The sequence below is a fragment of the Suillus discolor genome, assembly GCF_016758755.1.
Source record: "Suillus discolor strain FC423 chromosome Unknown F5147scaffold_93, whole genome shotgun sequence".
NCBI classification, from domain to species: domain Eukaryota; kingdom Fungi; phylum Basidiomycota; class Agaricomycetes; order Boletales; family Suillaceae; genus Suillus; species Suillus discolor.
Window position 1 is genome coordinate 1 of NW_024541340.1, and position 23779 is coordinate 23779.

General features: G+C 48.8%; 9 protein-coding genes across 9 annotated transcripts; 5 read left to right on the top strand and 4 right to left on the bottom strand.

Moving 5' to 3' along the window:
• Positions 1-611: 611 nt before the first annotated feature.
• On the bottom strand, positions 612-2552 carry F5147DRAFT_748049 (uncharacterized protein; the record flags this gene model as incomplete). Its single annotated transcript, XM_041440020.1, has 7 exons — positions 612-814; positions 888-944; positions 1131-1283; positions 1333-1671; positions 1775-2023; positions 2264-2408; positions 2460-2552. 7 exons carry the CDS (start codon positions 2550-2552, stop codon positions 612-614), a joined length of 1239 nt encoding a protein of 412 aa, XP_041286687.1.
• A 704-nt stretch (positions 2553-3256) lies between these two features.
• On the bottom strand, positions 3257-6461 carry F5147DRAFT_748050 (uncharacterized protein; the record flags this gene model as incomplete). Its single annotated transcript, XM_041440021.1, has 11 exons — positions 3257-3561; positions 3616-4280; positions 4332-4470; positions 4517-4693; positions 4754-5148; positions 5204-5352; positions 5404-5569; positions 5619-5692; positions 5721-5813; positions 5861-6193; positions 6297-6461. 11 exons carry the CDS (start codon positions 6459-6461, stop codon positions 3257-3259), a joined length of 2661 nt encoding a protein of 886 aa, XP_041286688.1.
• A 776-nt stretch (positions 6462-7237) lies between these two features.
• F5147DRAFT_779798 (uncharacterized protein) lies at positions 7238-7931 on the top strand (the record flags this gene model as incomplete). Its single annotated transcript, XM_041442361.1, has 2 exons — positions 7238-7283; positions 7330-7931. The coding sequence occupies 2 exons, from the start codon at positions 7238-7240 to the stop codon at positions 7929-7931; spliced, it is 648 nt and encodes a 215-aa protein (XP_041286689.1).
• A 500-nt stretch (positions 7932-8431) lies between these two features.
• F5147DRAFT_779799 (uncharacterized protein) lies at positions 8432-9684 on the top strand (the record flags this gene model as incomplete). Its single annotated transcript, XM_041442362.1, has 5 exons — positions 8432-8511; positions 8568-8729; positions 8784-8962; positions 9276-9322; positions 9373-9684. 5 exons carry the CDS (start codon positions 8432-8434, stop codon positions 9682-9684), a joined length of 780 nt encoding a protein of 259 aa, XP_041286690.1.
• A 347-nt stretch (positions 9685-10031) lies between these two features.
• F5147DRAFT_779800 (uncharacterized protein) lies at positions 10032-11355 on the top strand (the record flags this gene model as incomplete). Its single annotated transcript, XM_041442363.1, has 4 exons — positions 10032-10444; positions 10505-10633; positions 10683-10789; positions 10844-11355. 4 exons carry the CDS (start codon positions 10032-10034, stop codon positions 11353-11355), a joined length of 1161 nt encoding a protein of 386 aa, XP_041286691.1.
• A 914-nt stretch (positions 11356-12269) lies between these two features.
• Positions 12270-12972, top strand: F5147DRAFT_779801 (uncharacterized protein; the record flags this gene model as incomplete). Its single annotated transcript, XM_041442364.1, has 2 exons — positions 12270-12883; positions 12933-12972. The coding sequence occupies 2 exons, from the start codon at positions 12270-12272 to the stop codon at positions 12970-12972; spliced, it is 654 nt and encodes a 217-aa protein (XP_041286692.1).
• Positions 12973-16630: 3658 nt separating this feature from the next.
• F5147DRAFT_657781 (uncharacterized protein) lies at positions 16631-17838 on the bottom strand (the record flags this gene model as incomplete). Its single annotated transcript, XM_041434332.1, has 7 exons — positions 16631-16669; positions 16743-16793; positions 16843-17067; positions 17261-17419; positions 17472-17532; positions 17596-17681; positions 17749-17838. The coding sequence occupies 7 exons, from the start codon at positions 17836-17838 to the stop codon at positions 16631-16633; spliced, it is 711 nt and encodes a 236-aa protein (XP_041286693.1).
• Positions 17839-18284: 446 nt separating this feature from the next.
• Positions 18285-20249, top strand: F5147DRAFT_434954 (uncharacterized protein). Its single transcript, XM_041429843.1, has 4 exons — positions 18285-18517; positions 18600-19051; positions 19102-19312; positions 19361-20249. Exons 1-4 carry the CDS (start codon positions 18434-18436, stop codon positions 20096-20098), a joined length of 1485 nt encoding a protein of 494 aa, XP_041286694.1. The 5' UTR covers positions 18285-18433; the 3' UTR covers positions 20099-20249.
• F5147DRAFT_722621 (uncharacterized protein) lies at positions 20156-23773 on the bottom strand. The gene is made up of 14 exons (XM_041438922.1): positions 23567-23773; positions 23239-23508; positions 23035-23181; positions 22902-22981; positions 22502-22840; positions 22154-22451; positions 22020-22094; positions 21667-21968; positions 21535-21607; positions 21338-21481; positions 21015-21282; positions 20858-20953; positions 20517-20806; positions 20156-20456 (listed from the first exon to the last, which is right to left on the bottom strand). Exons 1-14 carry the CDS (start codon positions 23702-23704, stop codon positions 20400-20402), a joined length of 2577 nt encoding a protein of 858 aa, XP_041286695.1. The 5' UTR covers positions 23705-23773; the 3' UTR covers positions 20156-20399.
• Between the last annotated feature and the right edge of the window lie 6 nt (positions 23774-23779).

Consider the following 23779-nt stretch of genomic DNA (forward strand, 5'->3'; position numbering starts at 1 on the left):
ATGGATCAGGTACACGGCCGTCTAGGCCAGGGGGGGGTCATAGCGCCAGGCGGGGTCATAGCGGTCCAGACCGCTGTCTTTCTAGGTGCGGGCGGCGCACCGCTGCGCGGGGGGAGTCTAGCAGAGCGGGGGCGGGTGTAGGCAGAGCTGGGGCTCTAGTAGGTGTTGCAGATGCCTGTAACACCTTGCTTCGGAGGTGCACAACACACAGAACCCAGTGGCCAACATGTGATGGTCTATGGATGGGAAGGATCCATACCTCTTTGGCCCAGTAACGTGTCCATGACATGTTTCACCACAGAACATCATGAGGTGCATTATATCGGATGCACGGGAGGTCATGAGTTGAAAGGATAGCAAACTGTTCAACCATGCGAGATAATTGTACTGCCTCTAGGTAAAGAAGCATAGCGCATTCATTGATGCAAGTGTCATTGAGCAGCGCAGTCTGAGAAGCAAGAAGTGCAATATCCTTTGGCTCGAATACTTGACTAGGACATCCATGATAAGGAGCAGATACTCATGTCTCGACAGTGCCTGGAATGATGATCCCTGCATCTGGTAGAGGCCTTCGGTCAAATGTGATGTCCTAGAAAACTCATGAGCATGGATTACAGCGTGAACATCAGAAAAATAAATGCTACCTCAGGGGATTGCCAGCAAAGGTCGGCCTTAGGTTCATTCATGATAGTGTCGACATTATCATCCTCACCTCCAGTGACTCCACCAGTCAGAATGTCCACAAGGACAGCATCTTCGGTGAAGGTACAACAATTCAGATGGTGAGTCTGAACAATGTTGGGTCTTGCAGAACCTAGCTGCTATGCGACCCTAAAGGGTTTCTGGACCAGGCTCAAGGCTCAGAGAAGAGGAAATATGATAGAAACTTGCTGAATACTCAGACTCATAGTAGAACTGGTGAAAAGGTAACTTGATTATGTAAGCTACAAAAGTGCAAACATAACACTAAGGTAAAAACAGTCTCTGCAAGCCCAGCCAGAAATGAATCCCTACATCGGGTTTGAGAGCTGCATGATCAGCTTCAAAGAACACTTCTTGTCCAGCCTCTTCATCCTCAGTAGGTATGATATACGAGACAGGAAACGTATTGATGCATTCAAGAGGACGACCTTCAAAAACACCTGATAGTTTTTGAGCTAGGGATATGGCATCCGTTGCGCAAGATGTGAATCGTGCTGCAGGTGCAAGTGAGCTTGTCCAACGGGTTTGAAGATGCTGAAGATGCTCCTGCCGCTGGCGAAGTGGGACTAGGAAAATTTCATCTGCAATGCACTGAGCTTGCGTAAGGACAAAGGGAAGTAGGATACTTACTACCGGGTGTCAAAAGAGCAAGTTCTATTGCTGAAAGCTCATTGCCAAACCATCTGCAGAGATTGTCTGCCTCCAATCCAAGACGCTGCTTCTCTTCAATACATCTATCTCTCTTCAACATCGCACGAATTCCATCACAGATATCTTGGTCCTCTAGCCAACGAGGAACATCACCTGTCGAAGGGGTGATCCATACATCTTCCATCAAAGATTGATCATTACGTAGATCATTGAGCTTGGTTGGAAGTGGCATTGGAAGCGGGATGCTGTAGGTTGGGTCATAGAGCTCCTCGAGGCGCTCACAATATGCATTGAACTTGTGGAGTGCAGTCATCAAGGCTGGTTAATGCTTTGAGATTGCCTTGTGAGTCTGTTGATGAAGTTTAGTGCCTACCAAGTATCATCAGCGCCGTCAAATAGAAGTATTACTAGTACCACCTACCCAGTGCCTGTTGTGCACCACCCACTGCACGATCCAACTTATCCCATTCAAAGAAGCTCCCAATAGCACGTTTGCGAATATTGATCTTGATGTCCCGTGCTAAAAGAAGTGTCCAAACAAAGTCAAGGTTCACACCTTTCAACTCTGGAAACTGGTCATGAACATTCAGCGATGCATATAACACCTCAACTTTGGCCATGAGATGTTGATGACCCCGTTCAAGGCTGTCGAGTGCCTCAAGTGTATCATCTGTGGCATCAGCTTTGGTCATCATCTCTCTTGTTGCCTGCAATGCCCTTTCTGAGGCGTCCAGATCTGCTTGTAGAGCAAGAACAGTGTCTAACTCTTTCTTCAGGCGTGCAGGTGCATCTAAATCAAAAGCTCAGTGAGGCTCGAGAGGGCTGGGAGGGTACATACAAGCATGAATCGATAACTGAGATTGTCTCTGGGAGGCCCATTCATTGCATAGCTCATTGATAGGCACTCCACATTCCTCAAGCACGCTCTGCGCTGCTGTGCCTTGCTCGCCAACCCCACATTTAAGTCGACGCTTAATCCAATCTCCTAGATCTGTACACATTTCAAGTCCAATAGCAGCTGCTTGTTGATCAAGCAACCACAGTCTACGCTGATGCTAGGACCAGCTGTCAATAAATTCCATTAGTAGAACATCGAAAGAACTTACTGAGGAAGAATGCTGGATTCCTATCAGCCGAACAAGTCTTGACCACAACCTTTCAGTTCCCTTGCCATCTGACAGCCCAAGGCCATGGCACATTCATGGGTTGTACTCAAGTTGACAGGCCCATTCATGACCATAGGCATGCATTGCTGTGGCGAAGCGCAAGCGCTTCATGATAGTTGGTGGTAGGATGTCATACTAGTAGAATAAATCAGAATCTGATCTCCAAGTCATGAAGTGACTCACCTGATGCAGTGATTGTGATAAGACGCACCCAACATCATAAAGTGTGACAACGGTAGCACCTGATGGTGGGGTAGTCATGCATGATAGTACTGTTACTAGAGTACAGACGTCATGCATCTTGTACTGCTATCCTAGTCTGTCATTCATGCATGGTATACATCAGGCTACACTGTCCCTTGCCATGCATGGTGTCTTGGCTGCACCCCCAGTCTTGCATAGTAGTGTCTTGCCGTCATGCATGATAGCCGCCGCCTTGCATAGTGTCTTGCCATGCATGACAGCCGCTGCCTTGCATGATACCCGCAGTGTTACCCCATGCATGACAATCATGGCACCATACATGACAGCCGCAGTCTTGCATTGCGTCTTGCCATGCACGACAGCCGCTGCCTTGCATGATATCATGCACGACGCATGATAGTTGCCTCCCACGGTGACCGACGCCCACTGTTGCCTCTCACGGTGACCGACACCCATACCACACTGAGAATAGCAGGCCAAAATGCATCATAGTAGATAAAACGTGACTACTGTACAAGCATGTATCTCAAAAATCAAACAGTGAATGTTGCTGTGTCGATGCTTGTTGCTGCTGGGAGGGTAGGTGTCGTCCACAATGCCTGAAATTGAGCCGATAAAGCCCTGCGCAGCGATGCCTGGCGTTCGGCATAGGCCTTCAAACCTTCCCTCAAGCAGTCATCCAAGTGTTCTGAATCGCGGCCTTGTCTTTGACACCACCACCAGTCTGCCTGCCAGTCCAGGAATGCAATGACCCGCCGTTGCTCCTCCTTCAGCAAATCGACCTCCTCCTCCCATCGCATCGCGCGCGCGCGCGCCTTGCACCATTCGATACGAAGGGCTAACCATAAGCATGTCTGTCAGTGCAAGCAAATTGAAAAATATTAGGCCTTACCATCATGTAGGCCAACACTGGCGTCCTCTGCCACCCCCGGTGTCTTCCAGATCCACGACAGGTGTCTCGTCCCCTCCGTCTCCTTTTCCCACATGTCCTTCAACGATTTCAGGTCCCTGTTGCGATTGAGAGGCTTGAATATATCTTGCCAGGCCGGGCCTTCATCGAGAATCTGCGCCAGAGCAGTGAGCGCCGCCCTCGCAACTTCATAACGCTCAGCGGCCATGCTGACTTTGACATCGGTCTTATTGATAGTACTTCTTGCGCGGGTATTAGCTGCTTGGCCGACGATGTTGTTATCCTTGAATTTATATAGGTGTGAGCGGAGACGCAAAAGATTTCGAATGTCCTTTAACGCATCATTTGCTTGGGCGTAGCGTAACATCCATTCGAAGCGATGAAGCTGAGTAGGACACTGTGTGTCTGGGCCGACTGCAGATGGTAGCCACAGATTAATAGCTTCGACAGCGGGTGTTGCATCCGTAGAGGAGCGTGCACAATCTTCATTGGCGCGTAGGCGAGACACGAATGGCATATAAAGCAATTGGATCTCCTGCCACCCATCAACTTTCCTGCGTAATGTATTGGCATGCAGCTGGACCTTAGCGAGTTGGTGGTCGGTTGCATGGGCGCCGAGTGCTGCTATCTCATGCGATAAACGTCGTCTGTGTGCTCATTAGTTCTTTGCTCGTGAATTCACGAGCTGGTTAACTTACTGTTGATCTTCTAGGTCAATTGCGGAATTGATTAATACCGAGGGGGGGACTTCTGCATGAAGGGAGACATTTGTGCCAGACTCAAGTTCTGCAGCTTCAATACGTGCGAGTTCTAGACGAATAGCAGCCTGTGTCTCGGCTAATAAAGTCAACGGAGAGAAATTGAAACGAACAAAAACACATACGTGCTACTCGGACCTTGAATGGATTTGGCTGCATGCGATCCAGTTCCCAAGCCTCTATGTCAATTCTCCATTCGGAAATATCTTGTGCTTGCAGGCAGCTTTCAAGTTCCAAAAGCTCGCGTTGATGATCGGCTTTTTGCTCCACGGCGTTTGCTAATTTTCGAGCAGTGAGTCGTCCTAAGTGCAATATTGCATCATGATTAGTAGAAAGAACAAAATGCCAACGACAATGCTTACCAAGCTGGACAACACGCTTCCAATTCCAATCACCGAAATGGTCATCGAGTGTATCACGCCGAGAGCCTGGGCCCATCTCCTTGGTGCTTGATGCGATCGGGTTAATATTAGCCCACCCGCGTTCCGGAGCTTCGCCATCAGTACGACCAACATGCCGAGAGAAATTAAAAGAAAAATCAATCTGGCATGGCTCGATGTGGGCCGGTAGATGGAATTTTGGAATAAGAAAGTTGACCTGTTTGTTGTCGTGATCCAGATGAAACGCGGAAGGAAGCTTTGACATCCGCGACCACAGATGCTTGGACCATTGACACGCGATATCGTATGATATGTTGAGAACGATGACGTCGTGGTGTTTCATTGCCGAAAAAAATAGGTAATCCATATTAATGTACCTGTGCAGTGTTGTAAGGCGGTAGCGTGACAAAATAAACAATGGGGAATACATACTTCTCGCCCTTCTGTAAGTCACCAACTGCGTTGCGAAGTTTCATATTGTGCCTGGCACAATCCACCGTCCCAACACCTGTAGCGGCAAGGCCTCTAGACTTCTTTGTATCGGCCATATTCACAGTGTTGTGACTGGCGCATGTACTGCGCTATCGGTGACTGAGTTGTTTGCAACAATCGTTGACCAAAAAAAGACTTACCTCCTGGTTCCGGTCTTTATTGTCTTCTAGATATGATTTGTACGCCTTCTCCTCCACAAAATACGACCATCCCTTACTGACTCCAGGATCAACAATATCACTTGATACCAACTTCCGCTTCAGACGGAAGTTGGCATCGATGCCAACGAATAAAGCATACAGCCATCTGTGTTTGGATTAGAAGGTAAAGAATTTTGAACCAATATGGAACTTACCGCTTATCAAGCGAGGCGTTCTCCCAGTTCTCCGGCAGGTTTTTTTCCGGGGTGCGGACAGGCAGGGCAGAGCACTGTGCACTGTCCAGGCTCTGTTGTCACGACGCCATCCGGACAGTGTCCCCGAGCGAAACGTTTGAGCAACTTGAGGATTCGCCATTCGTGCACTACTCGCAAGAATGTAGGATAACGGTCCTGTAGTTCTTGTTATCACAGTGCTTCGCAATAAGTAAATAAAATACCTTTGGCGGATCCATGCCCGTATTGTTGGATAAGCGCGCGAGGGCTTGATAGAACTCAAACGCGGAGGCTTTAGACTCAAAAGACAGTAAGTGATACTGTTCGAGCACGCCGAAAGTAGCCGCAGTTTTGGGGTCAGTAACGGTTGCTGGAAAGAGTCGAGAGCGTAGCAGTTGCTTAACGTGTGTTTGCATGGTCCCACAAGCACAGAAATCCAGTCCCACTTCATGTATTCCAGTCGAGTCGATTATTATGAAGTCGTCATTGAACGCACGGTGAGGGTTGCAGCACGTGTCTCCGATACGGTGCCCCAGCTGAATGCGTAACCCCAATGACTTGAGGGTGATTCATTCGAAGTAGTTACCATTCCAGCGCTGCATAATAGTAAATACCGGATGTCAGCGGATCCTAAAGTATAGATCTTGGGAATCACATTACCTGAAGACGATGTAAGGGCAGACATCGGTGCCGTTCCACAGTACACGAAGGGCAGTAGAGTTCCTGTAAGAAGCAATCTGCGCATCGGATGGTTGGGGCATGTTCTTGACAGTGTCGACAGACAGAATCCTCGGCGTAATCTCCACGGCCTTCCAGGCGAATCATCTCGTCCAAAAATGTGGGGCATTCCGGCTGCCATGCTGCAAGGGGGTGATCCTGGTAGGTACAGGATAAGCAAAATGTTGAGAATAAAGAACAAAACTTACCCCGGCTGTGCGTTTCCTCTTCGAAGTCTCAGTCTCGACGCGAAACTCGTCAGGAATCGGCATATAGTCGAGGAAAGAGCCAGCTTGGTATATTTGCCATTGGTTAGATGCTGGTGGTGAATCCTCATTACGGAGAAGAGTCGTAGGGGGGACAGTTGTGGGAGCAACATGGGCGCCAACCAGGGACTCCGTGCGTACTAAGGGCTTGCCAGATTGGAATGTGTACATGGAGGCCGTGTGGATGTTGGCTGAAGGCGTGTCTGCAAGCTGCTCAGCAGTATGACGCACTAACTTCTGTTTTTTCTTGCCCATTGTGAATGCAGACAGTAAAAAACGAATGAAAAAACGAATGAATTCATCACAGCGAATAAATTTGAGACACACCTTATCAATTGCATCACCCGACATCCAAGGATCTTGCAGTGGTGAATCAAAGAAGTGTTTGTTTGTATCTGTTGAATTTAGACGCATCCGCCAAGCCTTCCTGAGACTCACCTAGTATTACACTTGCATACACCATGACTATTACGTTGTGGGCGATGAATCTATCGCCTTCCTCTCCCACCCAGAATCAGTCGCGAGCCTCCATGGTACTACCATAAATAAGCTGCCAGACGGTAAGTGTCTTTCTCCCATCACTCCACTTCAACCCGAACACGAACATTACTTTACTAGATGACATCAAACAACCCAAGCTCGGTGTCTTCTAGTCACGCAGTCGGTAAGTTTATGATATTTTTTTTAAAATGTGCACTGACTCTCTCTAGATGCTCTTGTGACAGCACTCATGAATCTTAACATGAGTTCTGTCACTGCCCATGCACTCGTTACCATCATCCAAGCAATTGCAGATGGTGGCCAGACCATTCCGTCAGCAGCCGTTCACCCTGGACAGAAAGATCACACAGCCGATTGTGATGTTGAAGACAATGCTGATGAGGGAGCTGAGGCTACTCCAGCCTCCACCACCACTCCACCGCTCTCCTCCACCACACTGGCACCCGATATCGGCAGTATTGCTGAAGCCATCGCGAAACTCTCGCTCTGCAACAATGCAGACTTAGTTGGGACCAACGCAGACTTAGTTGGGACCAACGCAGACTTAGTTGGGACCAACGCAGACTTAGTTGGGCTTCCGCCCAGATCAGTTTCGTATAAAGGGTTCCCATACGAGATTCCGGATCTGTCTGCTGAAGGGCCCTTCTACTGCGTGATTAAAGGCAAACGTGTTGGAGTTTTGGCCACTTGGTACGCCTTTTTTTTGGCTCTATCTTACGCACTTAACAATCAACCAACAGGGAAGACACTTCTCCCCAAGTCACGGGGGTCAGTGGTGCTATCCATAGCCGCTGTCCGTCAGTTGAAGTAGGCGTTGCACGGATCCATGCAGCCATTGAACGCAATAATTGTCAGTACTTGGGGGCGTGATATACTGTATATACAAGTCAAGTAGTTGTTCATAGTGTGTATCATCCGAGTCACGGCAATACTGAATTGGTTCTCTTGATCGAACATACGAGTGAAGGGAAGGCCAGTAGTTGAACGAACGCGGCACTGATAAATAAATCTCCTAAGAAAGTATTCTGCGGCAGGTAAAACATACAACACGCCTACCACCATGTAATGCTGGCCTTGTCCTGCATCAGACTCTGTTTATTTCATGAATACAGTCGTTTATCTTGGTATGTTGCATGAAAAAATGTTGCTGAGCATGTATTCTTGAGTCTTGCAGTGCATACAACGAACAGGCATTCAAACTCGAATTAGGTAACTTAGCGACTCGGATGTGATCACGCATCATTCGTACTACTTACTAGTCTTTCTCTCTCTCTCAGTCTCGACATTCAACACCTCTTTCACACTCCTACCATGGCTCGGAAAAAACTGCACAAGTCCAACAAAGAACGCCAAGAAGCTGCTAAGGGATACAGAAAGGTGTATTATGAGAGGTATGTTCATGTTCTTTCGAGTCGCAGTCACTAGTGTTCATTGCATTCTCCAACAGAAACAAAGTCGCCATCTTGAAAAAGATGAAATTAAAGTATCATGATAGTACATCGAAGCATCCGCAGCATCCAAGGTATCTACGCACAACCCTTCAGAACTCCGAGTCAAACGATACAGGAGACAGCGGCGATACAGGAGCCAGCGACCTCACTACTAGATTGTATGTACTCAATCGCCATATCATTTCAAACTCACTTTGACAACAAACCTTTAGATCTGAACCACAGATTAAATTCCATAGGCTTGTCAATGGGTCCACCCATAAGTTCTTGGATGACCTGGTGTTGCAGTATACGGGTAGCACTCGTTCCGAAGACTCACGGCGGCCTATTCTGGATGCACTTGATATCGCTCAAGAGGCCGAAGAAGCAGTTACAAGAAGTGGAGATGATGGTATGCAGTGCCGGCAAGTCATACTATTTCTTGAAGACATTCTCTTGCGTGTTTTTGAAGATGATGACATCACATCTGCACATAGTCGAGGATTTCTTAGGTATCAGTTGACATCCGATTTCATTATTATGTAGTGATACAGGTTGATAGCTGTACTACGTGTAGATTGGGTGACCGCATCAATGAGATTCAGGTTAATAGACTCAAGCGTGCCGTGTGCTGCCGTGTGTTCATGTCATTCGGCAATTGCCTTGTGGCTTGATGGAGCTGTATTGATGCTGTAAAATTTTCATTTTGTTATTTTTGCACTCAGGCGTCAAAACGTTAAATCCCCATCACGAAATTCAAAGAGAGCGAAAGGTGCGCGGCCGATCAATTTTTCACACAATTGCCTAACATATATCTCACAGATGGTTGCTAGTGAATGGACATCTAAGGAGCAGAAGGAGTGGTTAACGGCACAGCTTCCCGGGTATCAAAAGTGCTCGACTAAATCTAGCTATGCAAAGTTCTGGCCCCCCATCTATGAGCAATGGGAGCAGCAATGGCCCATATATAAAGAGCTCTGGCCAGAACTTCCCGATGAGGATGGTCTGAATGTTACAACCACTGTTTCTTACTATTGTATACTTTCACGCTTCGCGCAATATGCCTTCCCTTTTTGGTCTTGTACTTACTATCTCACGATGACTTGGTCTGTGCACACATATGGACCTATTTAAGCACATGTATTACGCTTGTATTCTTTACTTGAATCTTACTAGGTTTTACCTGGAATATCCTTCGCTTAAGATCTCCAATCTTAAGTCGTCTAGAACCTTGATTCTTAGTTGAAGCACTCCTTTAACTAAGTCCACCGAACTCTCTCTTGTCTGAGAGACTGAGAATCTCAACGACCGAGAACTCTGTTGAGTTGTCGTTGTTAGAACTATCCTAGTTCGTAACACTGAATGCCATACAATCGGCAGCAAAGGGGAAGGCAGTAAAGAGGCGTCAGAAGGTGATGTCGTTAGTTAATTGTGAGCTTGAGATCTTAACCGAAAAGTAAATGAAGCAACTGCGCACCTGGATGTCGTGGCATTCGGGTAATTCCGCATCTCGCAAAGGCAGAGTGGCGCAATCTTCCACACGGGCCACTCGTTTACTCAAGGACCTCCTCCAGCCTCGGGGTGCAAGAGCTCTGAGCGAGGCCGAAATGTACTCCCGACTATATTATAAAACCAATATCCGTCCAACTGTCGAAGCTGCAGTTAGCAAACGTGGCTCCACAACAAGAGGTGAAAGACTAACGATTGTACGAGAGGTCACACGTCAATGTTGGGAGCAAGAAGCCGATGAGACTATTATTGCGGACGTCAAGGCCAGGATGAAAGCAAAGAAGAAATCGAGGAAGGCGAATACTGATGCAGATGATGAAGACGCCGAGGCTCTGGAGGACGAAGATGAAGAGGAGCAATCACCAACCACCGAGGATATGCTTGAGTACGTTCTTCTCGACTATTTTTTTTGATTTGTTTGTTGAGCAACATGTCATTCAAACAGAGCACAGGAAAACTTACCTGCTATCTTCAACACAATCCTCACGTACCTCGAGCACCAAACTGGGTTTTCGTTCTTGGTGTTAATGGGTGGGCCAGATCCCTCGAACAACAACAAAATCTCTGTCGCATTGTAAGTTTGTGAATGTCTTGTGAACAAATGGAGCGCTTACTAGTAGCAGGGTTGACGTCGGTACCACCAAGCTGGGACATTCAGCCCCGCAATTATTGCCTGACTTCAAGGAACACTTTCTTGGAACGTATCTGAAATTCCTTCAAGGTGTACAAGGTAAGTTAATCGTTACTGTCAAAAGGGCATTGCACTTACGCGACAATGATGTAGGCTATTCCTCCCCCGAACCTGAGATGAAAGGCGATGCCAAAAGAGCGGTAGCTGCAGACAACGGAGAGGCCGGGGATGGAGACCAGACGGACCTTGAAGATCAAGACGAAGTAGATGCTGACCCTTTCACAGATGAGCCGGAGGAGGAAATAGAGGTGTCGCAGAGTGAGGGGAATGTTTTGGACGGGAGGGAGGAACGTCAAGAGCAGATTCTCGATATTTATTCGCCTAACTATGCTATGCCCATGCATGACAATCCGACTCAGAAGCCTGACACCATGCATGACTCATTGCAGCCCATCAACATGCATGGCCTCCAGCAACCCATCAACATGCATGGCCTCCAGCAGCCTGAGGGTCAGGCAAATCTCGCCATGCATGATGCCAACTCATCATACTTCGCCAACTCTACCAACTTCAGCAATGATGGTCACTCTGCGGATCTCGGTCAACTGCTCAGCAATCCTCAATTGTGGACTTTCGCCCCTCCACCAATCTATGATCCGCTGTAGAGACTCATGCCTCTCATTGTGCAATATGGCAGTTTTCACTGGGGAGTACATGGCACGAACTTGTAGCATCACTCTGTGTGCTACCTGCAGCTATCTCTATATGAGGCGCAGCTTTCCCGCGCAATGCGCGCCATGCGCGCGTACCTTTCCCGCGCTTCACGATGTATATGCGCGCGCGCTTTCCCGCGCTGTAGCGCCCTATAGCGCCAGCCATCCGGAAGCATCCATCCACTGTCCACCAAGTTCCCTAGTGCGTATATTTCCAATTCTCACATTTGCATATTGTTCCATCTTTATTTTTATCATGGACCCTTACTTACATATATCTTTACATACCTTACTCGGTAGCGCTTCGGCTCCGCATGACAGCGCTTAGGCGCCATACTTAAGCGCCAGCAGTACATACTAACTTACACACCCACCGGGACTCACTTACTCTCCCACCAGAACGACAGAGGACTTACTGGTTACTACCCATCATTTACCTAGCAGAACATAGTAGAAATCTATTTGTTTACACCTCGCATCTCCCTTCTCTTGTCTTACATCATATCATCACCTAAGCAAACTCACTCTTACTCTCTCTTGTTTCCGCATACACGCGCGCGCATTCCCGCGCTTCGCGCATTCTCGCGCCTCGCGCGCACCTGCGCTTTCTCGCGCTTCGCATTGGCCAACCAGTAGCGCTTTCAGCGCATACCTCTAGATCCTTGCTGCACTCGCTTCCCCTTTAGGGTCGAACGCACTTGTCGTCTCAAGTATAGCAGACTAGGCAACGCGCGACCTTACAACATTTATAGATACAACCAGGAGCATTGTTCGTGCCTCGCTGTATCGTTGAACCTTCACCGCTTCAAAATTTCAACAGTTTCAACCATTTCAACCCAGTCCCTAGCTACCCCTACCCCCAGCCTATGGGCTATCCCCAGCCTTCGAACTACCAGCCTTCAAACTTCCCCCAGCCTGCGAGCTACCTCCAGCAATCCAGTGGCCATCTGAGCCATGCTTTACCACCATCACCACCTGCCACCGACAATTCTCCTTCGTCTTCTTCAGACGGCTCACCACCACTGTCACCTATTCCCACACCGTCTCTTTCAGACGGCTTACCACCGCTGTCACCTATTCCCACTCCGTCTGTTTCAGACGGCCTACCACCGCTGCCACCTGTTCCCACACCGTCTGTTTCAGACAGTTTACCGCCGCTGCCACCCGTTCCCACTCCGTCTCCTTCGGTCACCTTACCACCACTGCCACCCGTGCCCACAGGCGATCCTCCCTCGGTTCCAGCAGGCCTTCCTCAGAAGGCAGCAGGTGGTAAAGCTAAACGCGCAGCTTCTACCAGCCAGCCCGAACCCACTACTCGCAAGTCCAGACGTCCACCGAAACCATCTACTCGCAACGAAACCGCTAATGCCATTGGCGCTAATGCCCTCAGCGAAATGCGGGAGAAGGAAAATACGGCCACCGTGGGGGGAAAAAAGGTCCGTAAACACGGACTGGAAGCAGGTGGAGAGCCTATTGCTAAGTACTGCGTACGCTTCATCGGAAATAATGGCCACTGACCGTTGGTTTAGGAAAAAAAAGGTGGCTGCTATTTCCACGGCCCAGGCTTAGTGCACAGGTATCTGACTCTTCGTTTTACTTATTCTTGTCTTCTTGAAAGTGATTAGTGACGCATCTTGATAATCCCCATACCCGTATCTTCGTAGCAAACATATTCGTAATGTAATCTTGAGCAATATATTCATATCTTGTAGCATCCGAGTTGTGAATGGGGGAACTTACTAGCTTTTTGAGAGAGTCGCTATCACGCGCATACGAAGGTAAATGTTCAATAACAGGCTAGTAATAGCAGGATGACAGTAGTAAGACATGGGGGAATTAAGTAAACAAGTCTTGTGGTAGTGTTACATATATACATACAGCAGATTCGGACGATCATGCATGATTAGTAGGCCATGCATGATGCCACGCATAACCGGGCAGGAAAAACTTGAAGTACAGTAACCATGCATGGTATCAGGGTCATGCACGATATCATGCATAGTAAGGTGGCGGTAGTAGTAATACTAGTACTAGCACCCCATGCATGATACCATGCATAAAACAGTGGGAGAACAATTGTGCCGATCCACGTGAGCCATGCATGATGGTATGGTAGGTTGACCGCCGCAGTGGCAGTCATGCATGCTACCATGCATGGTCTGCTATCTGTGATTCTCATTTCTACACATCATGCATGGTGGCATGCATGGTCTATCTATGATTCTCATTACAGTACAAACATGCATGACTACATAACTACAGTACTAGTTATATCATACATGAATATGACAGCATAGCCTGTGGCGAGAACAAAACTGAACGAACATAACCAGCATGTCTCTTTGAGGGCTCACAGACAGGCTTCCCCGTCGCCACATCCCACAGCCGAATAGTCCAATTGTCCGAACCAGATACGATACGAGTCCCATCCGGAGAGAACGAGACGGAGTTAACTGCACCAGTGTGTCCCAGCAAGGGCTCGCCGGCTGGCTGACCCGTTGCTGCTTCCCACAACCAGACAGTCTCATCGTCTGAACCAGACACGATGCGAGTTCCATCCCACAAGAACGATACTGAGTTAACCTCATTAGTGTGCCCCAGTAAGGGTTCGCCAACTGGCTGCCGCGTTGCTGCATCCCACAGTCGAATAGTAGTATCCGCTGAACCTGTCACAATGCGAGTTCCATTTGGCGAGAACGCGACTGATTTGACCGACTTAGTATGCCCCACTAAGGGTTCACCAACAGGCTGCTGCGTTACTACATCCCACAACCGCACAGTCTTATCGGCCAAGCCAGACACGATGCATGTCCCATCCGGCAAGAATGAAATTGAGTGAACCCAGCAGGTATGGCCCAGCAAGGGCTCGCCTACTGGCTGCCCCGTTACTGCATCCCACAGACACACAGTACGATCATCCGATCCAGTTGCAATGAGAGTCCCATCCGGCGAGAATGAGACTGACCGAACAAAATCAGTGTGCCCTCTGATCACAGTCTGAACAGCCGTCCAGTTGAGATCATGTCCAGATGCCAGACGAAGAGAGTCAGGAAACCGTGCAGAAAACGTTCTCGATAATGCACAGTTGACGGGAGAGAATGGCAGTGCTGATACATAGAGATGGGGTGTGCTGTGCAAGATTATGCCGCAGAAGACTTGAATAAATCTCTGCACGTCCATTGCAGCGGACGAGGCTTCTTCATATCCGGTCTGACCCTGTAATTGCGATTCCATGTTAGCAAGCATGTTATCTGATACTCAATAACCATGTGCTCACCTTCAACCACCTGGCAATAAGCGGAAGGATGGGGACTGCGCCGCTGAGCGCATTGAGAAGGCTGAGTGTCTCGAGCCAGAAGAACAGTCGCTCATGATCAAAGAATAATTTAATGTCTTTGGCGAGGTCTGGATCAAAGTCAGTTGTTTGTACGTGGACGGGCCAGAATCGGCAGGCATAGGATAGATGCGGGGGAATGCATTTTTCAACTCGATCTCGCAGACCGGGATCTTCGGAGTTGGGGAAATACGATGATTTTAGATCGCAGACATTGAAGGACAATTTATGTTCCATCACTCGAAGCGATGCAAAAGCCAGGTCTCGTTGTGCCTTTGACACATCAATGCAGAACTCTCCGTTGGATTCACGGTCTGTAAGAAAATCGCGGAAGGAGGCATGAAGGGGTCGGATGGGGGTGGATGAGTCAATGGTGCCGCTGAGAAGGGCTCCCATATGTTCCACCATGACTTGCACTTCGTAACGCTCGTTTTTGTCTGGAAAATGGCTCCGCATCGTATTGAGGGACTCCAAAGAGAGGGGTTCAGCTGCGCCAAGGATTTGCCCCATCACAGAACGAAATCTCGCTAGCTGTTTGTGCTGAGACGCGATATGCGTGGATTTATCCTTTTGCATAACTCCTGTCAAAATGAGCTGATACATATCATACAACAAGTTTGCCCGCTCGGAAGGATCCCGTGACATGACATGACTGAAGGACTCGATTGGAGATAAGGCAGGGGACTCTTTGATGTATCTGCAGGCAAGACGTGCCCACTCGAAAAGTCCATCAGCTTTTTCAGCGAGCGTTGTGAATTCTCTGTCCCCAAAATGCAAGAGCCCTTCAAGCTCCTTCGATACGTAAGTGCAGATGTCGCGCTCTGCTGTGGCTGATGAAATGTCGTCCATGGACATACGTCGGATATGCCGAGCACCTGAGAGCTCAGCTTTGATGTCCCGAAGCAGGCAAGAAGTGACGATGATCCGGAAGTTGGCTGGGAGTTCGGTGATTCGTTGAACACCTAGTTTACCTGCAAGAATGCGAAGAATACGAAGCCGTGTCTCGACTCCGCCGCTCTCGTCCAGTGCATCTATCATGATGACGACAGGTCTTACGATTGATCCTGAGGGCTTCCCGAGTGGTTTCATCAGAAGCTTGTCCCACTGCTGAACGATGTCCGCTGTAGTCTTCAGCGAACTCACATCCTTAACCGCCTCTGCCAGTGCTCGTCTCATCTCCGGATCACGGTCCGCCAGGTCGCGCGCGATAGTAGAAAAAATCTTTTCATGACAACGCTCAGCGTCTCGCTGCTGATCGAAGCAGTAACACGAACCGAGCCCTCCCACATCGTTGAACCAGCTGGCAATCGTGTGCACGATGGCCGACTTGCCCTTGCCTGCAGGGCCAGATAGCCAGAGCACACGCTGAACATCATCTCCGGTACTGTTGACCCAGTCCGTGATCTCAGACAAGATTTTCGTACGCGTCCCTGGTAGGCATTGCTTCCCAGTATCTAGGCCCGCACCTTCTGCATACGCCATGCCGCTGAGGTCCAGTGTATCACCTGGAGATGTGTGAATAGATGTCAACTCGGAAGCGTGTACAACCCTTACCGTACGGTGGACGAATATCTCTACATTGTGAGTGACTTGGTCCCGGAAGCTTTGCATGAGCGCATCCAACATGTCAATGTACTGCTGAGTCGTATTTTCTGCTTCTGAGATAATGTTTTTCCCGAGTCTCTTCCCTACAAAAATAGTACAGAATAGATAATGAGCGAGTGAGCAAAGCACAATGATTCGTGGGTTCCTCACAGAAGTTTTTTGTCGCAGAGTAATCTTTGATGAACTGGGAGCACTCAAGAGTCTGCTGAACTATCCGTCCGACGATCCCCTGCATTGACGGAATTCCGCCAAGAGTCTTGTCTTGCATCATGAAATCGTACACTTGACTTAACTTCTCGAGAAGCCAGAGTATCCCTTGATCACGATCTGTTTGAGCGAGAATTATCTGCATAGATGGCGGCTGAGCATGAGATAAGACCCGGAGTGAAACAATGCGTACTTTGGATGCAGAAGACAGTAGGCCCAGTGTCATCTTTGCGTAAGGGTGCACCTATGAAAAGGGATCAGTCCGGTTCCAACCAAGAGAAACGGGCCCATACATCCGTGAGCTTCCTGATAACGCTGTCAAATATTCTGAGAGGCTGAAGATATGTGTCCCCGACTTTACATGCATCCGCGAGATCCGCTGGTGCATTTTGTGCGGCAGAAACTCCAGACGTCACACATCCTGAAAGTGTATTCATGCCTTTGGCAGCCTTGTTGGCCTCTCGAAGTGCTGATTGGGGATCGGCGCCTTGTTTTTCACCGGAGGGAGCATCCTGAATCTGGTAAACAACAGAATTCACGAAGAGTGCATAAACCGAAAGGCAACTTACCTCCATATGCAGAATCGATGAGACACCTTCACAATCGACGTTTGGGAGAACAGGGTCACAGGTTGCGTGAATCCTTCGAGTCCGAGCGCTTGTGCACGATATCAGCCTTATCCCAATAAATTCAGCATCGATGTCGACTCACAAAACATGCATCCTTGAGATTTGTTGGTGTATTTTGTGCAGTAGAAACTCCAGGTATCACAGGTCCCGGTACATTCATGCCTTTGGCAGCCTCGTTGGCTTCTCGAGGTGCTGATGGGAGGTCGGCGCCTTGTTCCGCACCAGGGGGAGTATCCTTAACCTGTGTGACCAACAGAATTTACGGAGAGTGCATGAACTGAAAGACGGCCTACCTCGATATTCGGAATCGATGAGACAATTTCACGATTGACAATCGGAGGAACAGGGTCGCGGCTGCAGTGAATTCCTCAAGTTCGAGCGCTTGTGTACAATATCAGCTTATCACAGTGCACTCACTATTGATTTCGACTCACAGAAATTCTTTTTATTGCACCATTCGTGACCTTCCCCAGAAGCCGACATATTTTGCCACAGGGTCGGCCCTAGACAAGGGATGCATCGACAAGAGTCAGCGTTTCGAGTGCAACTTGATGAACATCAGCCACGTACCGGGCGTTCCGTAGCGTTTGGTTCGTTAGGTGTCTCGATGTGTGGAGAAGGACCTGACCTTGAGTTCCCCAATTGGTTTTGGTTGTTCATGCTAAATAGTTGAGTTCGATGATCAGTCTGTACAAAGTAGAGCCTGAGTGCGACAAGGAATTGAAAGGGTCGGCGACCTCATGCCATTTAAATACACAGCAATACCCTTGACCGCGCGCAAGCCTCATGGCAATATTTACTGCTGTATTGGCTTCGAGCGCTAAGCATTGGGTGAGCACCAGGGAACCCCGGGAGAGATCTGTCGTAGTAGTCACTGGCACGGAAAGTCGACTTATGGATTGTGCTTGAGGTCGAGCACTGAGTCAGTTCGAATGAGCTGTGGACGCACACGCGACTGATGGGCCGCATAATACACACAATTACACTAAGATCATTCTTGAATGCGGGTTGTTGAAGAACTGTTATAGTTGTATCGACAAATTGGTTGCAGACTATTCCAGATCGTGATCGAGTCGGATCGCAGCTTGCCGCTTGAGCTTGAATTTCGAATTTGGTGCTCACACGCAATGCAAACAAATCATATTGGCGAAAGCCAATACTACTAGCGAATAGGCACTTCTTCGCTTCCATCTGTTGACCTGATGCATCATGCCGTGGGCTTGGCGCGCTTATAACGTATCTTTGACCACCGACCATGACGCTGACCAGTCTTCCACACGATGTTTTGTACCGTGTCCTGTCCTTTCTTTCCGTCCGCGAAATCATCTGCCTTCGACTGGTGAGGAACTACTGCTCATCGTTTGCGGATCATATCCCTTCATATTGATTCATACTGAATGTGTTTGTAATGATTGATATAGGCGTGCAAAGACCTTCGCGACTTGACATTCCACACAGCCATATGGCACGATGCATATACACATGCAAAACTTCCTCGTCCCCTCGGACCGCTCGACTCTCAGTCTCGCGAGTTCTTAGAAATCACCCTTGTCAAAAGCACTCAAGTCGGCGTTAAGTGGAACAAGCAAGCTCTAACGATAACTTCCAAGGCGACTTGGTTTGAGCCCGAATGGTCCGCCTTGCAAGGAGACCATTGGGAAGTGGTGGCTGGCTTGTGGCTTGTCATCCCGCACATTAGCGGCCCCGACATCCTGTGCTACGATCTGGAGCGCGGACTGCGCCACGTCATATATCATGCTGAAGGCGCTCAGATACTGTCGTTCAAAAGTGCGACTTCTGAGGCAGCGGACGGAGGATGTATCATGCACGCCATCGTCATGGAAAGCGCTCGCAACAGCGTGTCGTTCTCACAGTTAGTTGCTCCTAACCATCGCATTTATACACTGAACGATTTTGTGATAGTAAGCTGCTCTCCATTCGTTTCTCTTCTGACGGTCCTTTGTTGGAATTCTCCATGGTGATTCCTGGCGATGTGATCGGGATGGGAATGTCGCAGCTATCTGCTGGGAAGCGATTGCTGTGCATGAGCGATCATTTGACTGGTACTTTGAATTTGGCGGTGGATACTCTCACCCGCGTCCTGTACCGCTTTCCGCTACCAAGCTCTATCATCGTACGTATAAAATACTTGGACGTCGTACGCGTCTCATCATGAAATTAGGACCCCAAATTCGATGTCACTTGCGCGCAGGAGACATACTTGAAGCGTCTCATAGCCACCGAAACCCACATTCTCGCAATGTTTACCCCTCTCACTATGGTCAGCCAGCTCGACGAGGGAGGAAACTGCCGTGCGATCATCCAGGCATTCGCTCTCCCGTCGGCGGGAATTACCAGCGCATCCCCACCTACCCTTGAGCTCACTCACGAAGGACATTGCTATCTCGATATCGAACGCGTCTCGCTCTTATGCGACTCTATCACCAACGCTGTCACAGGGCAAACCCAAATCAAATTCCTCACCCATTGCATGAGACTCAATTTGACAAAGTACTTTGCTCACCGAGTAACTTTATCCCCTCCTCTGCCAGGGCAGAAACTGGGGAATATATATCTCTCCACCGAACAGCTTTTCTCTGTTCCAGGCTATGCTAACACCATGAAGTTTACCACGTCTTTTGACGGGCATGCACGTGGTATCTGCGTACTTCACAACGAAAGGGATGGAACGGAATTCTACGGATTTACGATCGACGCTAGCGGTATGGATAAGCCCTGTTCGGGCGTTGTTGGGCCAGGGGTCGATATCAAAGAGGTTGAAGCGACAGAGTCGTTCCCCTCGTATTTGAGAATGACGTGGAACGTCAAATTGGCATTCAACGGTTATTTGGGTAGAATCTGTTACAGGAAGCGGGGTCAAGCGGGCAGGAATGTGCTCGCTGTAGTAGATTTGGCGTAGAGATCATCGGGCAACTTATAGATGTGCAGTAGAGTGATAGTACTAATTGAATATTTAGTGTTCTGAAGGATATACTGTGATGTACCGTATGCGACTTGAATGTTGCTTAGTGGTAAATACTAGATCATCATGATAGCTCGGCGACAATGCGCATGGTGTAAGGAACTCGCCGGACATATGCCGTATCCCAGATGCAGATGGTTCATACCATAAAATGATGATCATGCCGTGGTCAAATAAAACTCTCCCAGTCACTCAGCGCACCATCGCATAAGCACGAGTGTTCAAAACGCTATCATACTCAAACCTTTCCGGCGGCAGCAGCGTTCTTTTTCTGTTCCTTCAGCTTCTCAATCCGCTGCAAAAAGTCAATAAGTATAAGCCGCAGCACCTCCAAACAAAGAGACAAAACACTCACCAACCGTCTCTCCTCCTTCCTCCTGGCCATCTCAGCCGCCTTCTCCTCCTTAGACATCCCAGCCATACTAGTCGGCGGCGTGTTGTCAGCAGTATTTGGGAGAGGTCGAGGGGATGATATGGGTGTCGATCGAGTGCTTGAAGCGGGTGAGAACGCTGGTGCGAGAGGGGAAGAGACGATGGATCTGCGGGGATGTGGTGAGAGCGTGCGTGAGATCTGGGAGGGATGTGATGTAGATGAGCGACTGGTAGGTCGAGACGATGATGCCATTGCACCCCATTCGTCTGGAACTGTATCAAATAAATCAGTAGGGACATTATGGAGAAGGAAACAATACATACTTGGAGAACTGGGCCGCAGTGTTATACCGAATCCTAGACTATCGGTTGTACTTGCTAGTTTTGATTCTACAGCGGGTGGAGCACTCTCGAACGCGCCTACAAAGAGAAATGACCTCAGTTTGGATCCAGTGATATCTTGAAAGGTCAAAGGACGTACTCCAATCCCCTTCGTCGGCATTGATATCGATCAAATCGTCGTTCCACAAACGACTACTGCCCTGCCCTGCCTCGTTGGCAACCTCGTCAGCGAGCGTAGAAGTTGGGGCTTTATTCCCGCCCAGTTGCAGGCCTTTGCTTCTTACTGGATTTGCGGAGGGAGAAATAGGTGTCACAGGCAAAGGACTGGCGCTACCATTGATGGTTGGTGTTAGTGTTGATCCTTCGATGGTACTTGAGATTGTGGTTTGCATGTCAGCAGGGGCAAGCTGAGCGATAAATTTTTGTAAGCCATCAATATCAAGAAAAACAAATTAAACGTGCCTTTTTGCCAAGGGACGATACAGCCCACCCTGTGAGAGCGGCTGCAGCGCCCGTCGCTGAATTTACAAGGCCAGCCTGTGTGTATGCACCTGGAAGCCTCGCGGCTAGATCGTCCCCGCCGTCTTCTGTGGATGCTGTTTCTGGCTGTGAAAAAGGGGTATAAGCAATACAAACTGGGTTGTATACTACAGACGTACCATAGTCGAAGCGTGAGCCTCTAAACGCTTGACAAAAAGCTCAACAGCTTTGAATGCATGATCACGAACCAGTCTGTACATATCCAGCCATCAACATACATCAAAGTAGTAGAACGAGAGCTGTAGACTCACTTTTCTTTATCCAGCGTAGCGCCTAGGATAGCTGCAACGACTTTACTGGCCACGTCCTCAATCTCGAAGCACTCCGCGGTTGCCATAAATGCCATAACGCCTGCCACGCGAGCGTGGACGAACGAGTCCTTCAGCGCCATGCTAAATGCAGGAACCAGAACTTTTCGCTTGGTATTATATCCTAGCGAAGGGCCCAGCCGGCCGATAAGAATACATGTATTGGTCCGAATGGAGGCTTCTGGATCTGATTGGAGGCGGGCGAGATGGCGGAGGAGATCGTTGTTGAGTATACGGTCGGATAACTTGAGAAATCATCATCAGCGACATTGATCGCACCTTCAAAGTCAACATACCTTGGGGGAAAGTAGAACGATAGCGCGAACAGTAGCTTCTCGAATGATTGCAACAGTGTCGGTGAAGCCAGTTTGCTGCGCGGATGAAGATGAAATGAATTGCTATGTAAGAATAACATGAATATTATTCGTACCAGGTTTGGCCAAATTTTATCAACAACTGTTTTCTTATCCAGTTTCTCGACAAACTCGGGGAGACTATCGAGAAGCGCAATGCGTGTGCCACGGTCGGCACTCGCAAAAAGTTTGACGAGGGGGGCCACAACGACTGAGCCATAGTCGTCGGGTGCGACGTTCTTTCCGAACTGGAGGACGAGAGGGACAATGGTTGCTGCAGAGGCACCACCGAACTCAAGCGCAGAGGCAAGGCATGGGAGAATACGATAAGAGACGAATTCGGGGGGAAATGAAGATGCTGATTCCTTTAGCGTGCTAGTCCAAGCCACTGAGTAATTGGTGGGCATCTGAAAAATAACACATACCGTAGTAAGGATGCCTTGTCAGATTCACTACTCAGGGTGAATCCGTCCAGTCCAGCGCAGACCTTGACAAGCCGGTTATGTACAAAAAATCCATGTCCTTCTCCACCCGACTCTGCCATACCAATGTCTAGTAGGTTTTTGGGTGACATCCGTGATTTTGCATTCGGGTTAAGAAGTTTTTTGAAGGAGGGAAAGACGGACAGGGGTATGGCACCTCTGGAAGAGACTGGAGGTGGTGGGTGAGGAGGCTGAGCAGTTGGTGGTGGGGGGTGAGTGGGATTGAAGACAGCGTGTAGAAGTAGACCGAGAGCGTATCCGTCCGCAGCTGATACTGATACACTGTCCATTCATTAGAAAGGTGGCTGCATGATGTTGTGAGTGTCGGAAACTGAAAACTCACTCTTTGAGGGCAGACCAACCATCTTTCTTGACTTCCGGGGGCGCGCATGCCATTGCGTCTGGCATGAGGCCGCCCATGGTCTGTAAAGGAAGTTTATGGGGAGACGCACGACACACTTGAGAAAAATACGCACATATATGACAGAAAGATCGTCTTTTGGATTGCTCAACACCTCGAAACCTCCCAACTTCCACTCTCCTGAAGGAGTGATAAATATAGCATTTGGACGAACGTTTCCATGGGTTGAGGAAGCGGAATCGTTGAGAAAAGCAAGAGCAACCTGGCTCAGAAGGTCAGTAATTAAGGCCTGAATGCAGACGAGAAGAACAATTCTGACTGAAATTCGGTGTAGCCCCCAAATCAGCCAGTCCTCTCGCTCGCGTGGAACATTGGAGGATGATTGGGATAGCGCAAGGGGTAGAGGGCGAACCCTTTCAGTCATGATGCAAATGGCTGAGTCGGATTCTACGACATCGATGTATCTAAGTACGTCTGGATGTCGTACAGTGCGTAGCTTGCGGAGGGAGTTGCGGGCGAGGGGTATGGTGGACTTGTTCAGAGGGTGGGTTAGATCATACTCGAAAACCGAGACCAGACTACCATCTTCCTGCCTTGTAGATTAGCCTGGACACAACTCGGACCTGTGATGAGAATTGCAAACCTACCCGTTTGGTAGCGTCGTACAAGGTCCAGAAAGTCTCGCAGGAGTAAACTTTGGCACCTAGCGAGAACGGTAGATTTAGCCCCGATTTCTGGACTAGAGTCGACACTGCAGCAGAACCGAAGCTGCGAAGATAATCCATAAAACCCTCAAGTTATACGGAATAGTCGAGTGGAAGTGATCACGGAAAGAACGAGTCTGCCGCTACAACGCAGAC